Genomic DNA, 5,435 nt, shown 5'->3' with positions numbered 1-5,435 from the left:
AGAATAATCACAATTATAACTGCAGGAAACAGTGTTTTAAATAAACCGGATCTATATTTCCTGGCAGATGATCTCAGTGTCACATGGAGACACTGGAAAACCCAAAATCTAAGGGTTTCATCTATTGGGACTCTCTACTTCTCCAGGCACCTTCCCTTGTTAGTTTTTTTACCCATATGGGCCCAAGTAGGGTTAGAGTGTGGACTGCATCTGTGATACCCCGTCATCCCCCCCTCCCATCCAACAGTACAAGGGCAGTCACCTTCTTCCTGTAGTCATTCAGCTGTTTAAGCATCCAGGTCCCTGCCTCTCCGGCCAGAGCCATTGGTGACCATGTCAGGGGGCAGCAGGTTGGTTTTTGCCACACTTCCAGATCTGCTCAGCAAGCCAGCAAGCTTATTGGTCAAGCAGGTGCCAGTGTTGCAGGCTCTCTTCTGGGCAATGGTGCTGAATTACATGATGAAGACAAATAGAAGATCTGTCAGTAAGAGGTCCGTGGGGGCAGAGCCTTCCCCATGGGACAGTCATGGTACAATTACTGTTCTGAATGGTACCAATGAACCTTAAGTGTTTCTCCTACTGAACACAATTATCATAAGCTATTTGGGAAAATGCCATTATAATTCCCTGTAGATATTACCAGGGGTGTCAAAAACCCCAAAGTGGGCTCTGGGTGACTAGCCATGGGACACAGAGCCGCAATAGCTAATTATTCCTGTATAAGTAAACTACAATTATGGCTTAGGAGACTAGAGAATATTATAGCATCCCATCTAACCCCATCACAAGGATTGTCTAGAAGCCACCTCTCACTCAAAGTCACCAAATACCCCTTCGTAGGAATACAAAATTTCCCCCCGACACACCTAGAAGAGGAAGAGAGTTTACAGCATTGATTTCTGAAGGTGTTTACCTTCTCCTTAGCACACCTGTTCTTGCTGCTTGAAGTTGGTCATGAGAACCACCCATCATACCCTGTGCTGGGCAGGTGTGGAGCCTTACCTGGAGCTATTGGCCAGCCGTGCCTTCTCAATGGCCATCTTCTTCAAGAACTCCCTCACCAGTATAGCCAGAAGGAGGTCTTTTTCCTCGTCACTGAGTGAAGCAGGATGTGAGCTGTTCTCCGAGGCAGACCTGAGAAGTAGCAAACCCAACACAAGCTCTGAGTCCTTTCTGCCCCCTCCCCAGGGTAAGCATTCAGGCTTCGTGATTCTTGGGTCTCTCTTAAGAAAGTGACAATCCCAACTCCCAGTGGACAGGACATGAGACCAGTGTCCTCTTCAGGACACTAATTCATCAGGAGCCAGGCACTGGTGTGACCAGGCAGTGTGGTGTGCCAGATCCAGATCACGTACGCTTGTGAAAGATTAATGTTTCGTAAATTTTGTGAGCATAATTTGAATATGGCCAATATTAAAAATTAAGTGATAACTTACAAGTAGTGCTGAAGCTAAAAAGATTTCCGTTTAATAAATATAATGTGTACAAGAGTAAGAATGATCAACAGCTCATATAGATTTAATAACTACAAATTTATTGGCCAAATAGATAGCCGATTAGAATGCAATCCATTTCTGAGATCATGGTTGAATTAGAAAAAATGTTCTGGAGAAAGAAAATTTTGGTAAACAACAAAATCATTCCCCTCACACCCCCACCCCCACCCCCACCCCAGTCAGTGTTAAACTTTCAGCACACCACAGCTCCGATCACAGAATTGTTTGATCCCAGGGGCTTTGGGAGGGGCGCCTGCTACTTTCAGGGCTGCCTTACCTGGATGGTGCTGCCTGGAGCAATCCCACCTGGTAAATGATCAAGATGCCGAGAGCCAAGAAGGGAAGGAATTTCGAGAAGCCCATGGTGCCTCTCTGCAAGGGAACAATCATGTTAACATCTGCATCAGCTCAAAGTTTTATAAGCCCACAGATCTGGACTGGCCCTGCTTGTACAACTTACTCTCTGGTCCATGGCTTCAGGCTGGTCAGTTACCTACACCCTTTTTGTCCCATATTGGCAAAGTGGACTGAGCCTGCAGCATGCATGGTTTAGGAAAGCTGGAAGAGCAATTCTATCAGAACAACTGGGTGAAGAGGTCTCAGTCCACAGCTCCCTCCCTGCAACCCCACCCCACCGACTCTCACATACACCTGCTGTCCAGGTCTCCGTGGAGGACAGCTTATACTCCCTGTGTGCCGCTTTTGCTCACACCTAGGGGTATAGGGGGTGGGGTGGGGGTAGGTAGAGAGGGAAAATCTGCAGTTGGAATCGCTGAGAAACTGAAGATTGCGTTCTACTCCTCCCCGCAAAGCACTGGCAGAGTCCCCTGTAGAACCAAGCTTAGCAGAGTGTTAAAGTGGGACCTAGGACTTCAACTGGGAAAAATGCGCCCAGAACCCGCAACTGGGACTTAGTTTAATGGCTGCCTGCCCTAGGTCGCTGAGCCTATTTGCCACCCACTCGCGCTGACCCGGGTTCCGAAGCAATTTCCCTGGGACCACTAGGCACGAGACCGGATCCGTGAGCGCGCAGTCCGCAGAAAGTTACTCCTGCATCCTCCCCGCGCGGTACCTGAGGAACTCCGGCGGCAGAGCGCGGTCTCAGCGCGCGTGCAGCCCGCAGCGAGACCCGAGCCCAGCTCTGCGCGGGAAGAGCGGAGCCGCCAGTCCACGGACTGAGACTGTCCAGTGCTGGCTGGGGTAGGAGTTGGGATGAATCTCGGACTAACAGGTTGTGTGATGAAGAGACCCGGACAGAAGCGGACAGAGACTTTGAGACTGGCAGGGAGATCGACCAAGAGATAGAGTAATGGAAAGAGAGGGAAGGGAGGAGAAGGAGAGAGAAATAGAATCACAGAGCTAAGACGGAGTCTCGGGGCTCACCTGGCAGCAGGTGGCAGCGGCGGCGGCGGCGGCGGAGGTGTTCGAGTCAGGCGACGGCAGTGTGGAAGTGGCAGTGACACTCCAACGGAGAAGTCGCTCCGATTCCTCTCAGCGCCAGCGGCTCCTCTTATTCCCGCTGCTCCGGGTCTAGGGGGGCGTCCAGGAGCTCCGGGCAACCAATGAGAAGAAGGATCCGGTGCCTCAGATGGATTGTGTCACCCACTTGCGTCCAGAACCTGTAGCATCCATCAGATCATCCCACTTGTATTTGCATTGAGGTCACTGATGGAAAGGGTGGGGGGAGTGGAGGGGATCAAGAACACCCACGAAGTGAGCAGGATTTTTTGAGGACAGTTTGACGTCATAGTAAATTTTACCTGTTCAGTTTCATCCGGTTTTGAACATGCATCTCGCTCCCTCCCCAGCTGTGCGGTCTTGTAGGGCAGGACTCCTGGCTCCCCCAAGCCTGACCTTCGACCCCTATCTAAGTGAGGGTGAGAGGGTTAATGCGTTACAGCGTTGGTTCTGGGTCCCAGCAAGGTGTTTAATTGCAGCAGCTGGAATCACCCACAGAGGAGAGCAGTTTGTGGGAACAAGAGATGGAGGTGGAAGCAAAAACTTTGTCAGACTGGACTCAGTTACAGCTGAGCAAATTCCTGGCGGTAGGATTATGGACAAGTAATTTAGTGCCTCGATGCACTCATCTTTAAAATGGGGACCAATGTCTTGAAGGAATGTTGTGATTAGTAATTTGCCTCGCCCCGCCCCCAGCTAGGTAGGGATCTGAAAGAGTTTCATGGGCCACATATGGGATTCCTTAAGATCCTGATCCGTACAATAGGATTCCCCACCTCCTGGGCGGCGGGACTTGCGCTGGGTGGTCCTTCAAGTGGATAGAAGGGGACCAGTGTCCCCCTGGGCCCCAGCAGGGAGGCGCAGGGCACAGATGCTTCCCCAGCTTTCAAGCAGCCCTAGCAAACTCTTTTCTACCTCGCCATCGATCACCTATTGCTCATCTGCCAGCTAGAACCATTTGCCCAGCTGCCCCTGCTTCCGGCAGCTGTTTGCCAAGATGTCCCATTGGCGTGCAATTCCGGACCTGCACGCGCATCCCCCGCACTTCGGTTCTCTAATAGAGAGCAAAGCAGGCTTGACGGGAGTCCTTGCAGAGACTATTGCTCACTGTCACTTCCAGTCATTCTCTTCCACACGCACAAACATTACTGTCTCCAAACATAAGCCCACCCCCCAAAGCAGTGGCACTCGCAAAAAGACACTGACACACAGGGCACTATGCCCGGATTCACTGAATCGTGTGGTCACATCTTGTGCGGTTATATCTACATACAGGCTTGACGGTAACCTGTTCGCATCATACCTATCCTCACTTGCAAGAATAAGCGTGCTCCCTAACACCCAACACTGCAGCACCTCGACCCTCTCACACCCTGCACAACCGGTTTCAGGACCCCTTCCCCTGAGTTTTCTGCTCCGAGCCCTGTTGGAAAGTCCCGGTCCTGACTTGCGGCTCTCCGCGGGTAAGATGCAGAGCAGGAGCTTCTCGCTGCCGGCAGGATCTCCGGGTCTGAGCGCGCAGCGCGCGCCCCGCGGCAGCCTATAAGGAGTCTCCCAGTGCTGCGAGCACAGCAAAAGTGTCGCGGCTGTGCGGGGCAGGCTAGGAGCACCTAGGTGGTTCCCAGGCAGAGAAACACGCGACCCGCCTGTTCTGTGAGTGACTCTACCAACGGTCCGCGCTCCTGTCCGTCTCCAGAAGCCTCAGCATTTCCCAGGACACACGTGCCTCGCACCACATCGCTTCTCCTTCCAGGTTGATGATCTCCATACTTGGGGACACCTAACTTCCAAGATGCCCTTATTAAACTTTCCTGCTTCTTAAATGATGGGACGCTACTGTCACGAGGGAATAAAGGCTTGGTCATGGGAACTGGGTGTGTAAAACTCGCTCTCCGCAGGTGCACTGGGAGGGGCGCAGGGGAAGCCAGGGATGAAAGAACTGTTCGGTAGAACGCAGGTGCGCCATCAGGTACAGAGGCGGGGAAGGTGAGTGAAGCAAAGGACAGGCGGGGATCAGAATGTCGACTCCTGGATTCAGTGAGTTTTGGAGCCCAGAAGCAGATAGGCGGTGCTGAGACCCAACCCCGCGCCTTGGGGCTCAGCAGTTTGAGTTCTGAGACCTGGCCAAGCTTTCCGTGCAGAGCTATAGGGTCAGATTGGCAACGGCGACAGGCTTAGTGGACACCATTTTGCTAGAAACTGGGCTCTGCCACTTGAGGCTGTTGCGAGTTTTTGCTCCCAGGTACCAAATACTTTTGTGAAAATGTTTTCCGTTCCAAGACCTGAGGTTTCTAACATATGAACCTTCTGAAATCATTTGTAAGTATGTGTCTCTGGATTGCATTTTCCTGAGGAACTTGCACCAGCGCAGTGGGGAGTGCAAAATGATTAAGGAACAACTGACTTCTCTGTAAGCTGATTTCATGGCCAAGTCACTTCCTGGGCTCAGAACACCAGCCCTGGCAGCCAGGTGTGCCTTCA

At 51.8% G+C, this 5,435-nt stretch overlaps 1 protein-coding gene across 1 annotated transcript; it reads right to left on the bottom strand.

Moving 5' to 3' along the window:
* Positions 1-287: 287 nt before the first annotated feature.
* LOC118627509 (calcitonin gene-related peptide 2-like) lies at positions 288-1,859 on the bottom strand. The gene is made up of 3 exons (XM_036257686.1): positions 1,774-1,859; positions 1,003-1,134; positions 288-447 (listed from the first exon to the last, which is right to left on the bottom strand). The coding sequence occupies exons 1-3, from the start codon at positions 1,857-1,859 to the stop codon at positions 288-290; spliced, it is 378 nt and encodes a 125-aa protein (XP_036113579.1).
* Between the last annotated feature and the right edge of the window lie 3,576 nt (positions 1,860-5,435).

This window comes from Molossus molossus, unplaced genomic scaffold (assembly GCF_014108415.1).
Source record: "Molossus molossus isolate mMolMol1 unplaced genomic scaffold, mMolMol1.p scaffold_m16_p_13, whole genome shotgun sequence".
In the NCBI taxonomy this organism is placed as follows: Eukaryota; Metazoa; Chordata; class Mammalia; order Chiroptera; family Molossidae; genus Molossus; species Molossus molossus.
Note: the sequence above shows the minus strand (reverse complement) of the source record. Positions and strands in the feature narration are given on the sequence as shown.

Bases quoted from the DNA above. Each gene is read 5' to 3' on its own strand.
- LOC118627509 (XM_036257686.1), bottom strand. From the start codon at position 1,859: ATGGGCTTCTCGAAATTCCTTCCCTTCTTGGCTCTCGGCATCTTGATC. The intron at 1,135-1,773 runs GTAAGGCAGCCC...GCTACTTCTCAG, and splicing joins CTCCAGGCAGCACCATCCAG to GTCTGCCTCGGAGAACAGCT. The intron at 448-1,002 runs GTAAGGCTCCAC...CATGTAATTCAG, and splicing joins CGGCTGGCCAATAGCTCCAG to CACCATTGCCCAGAAGAGAG.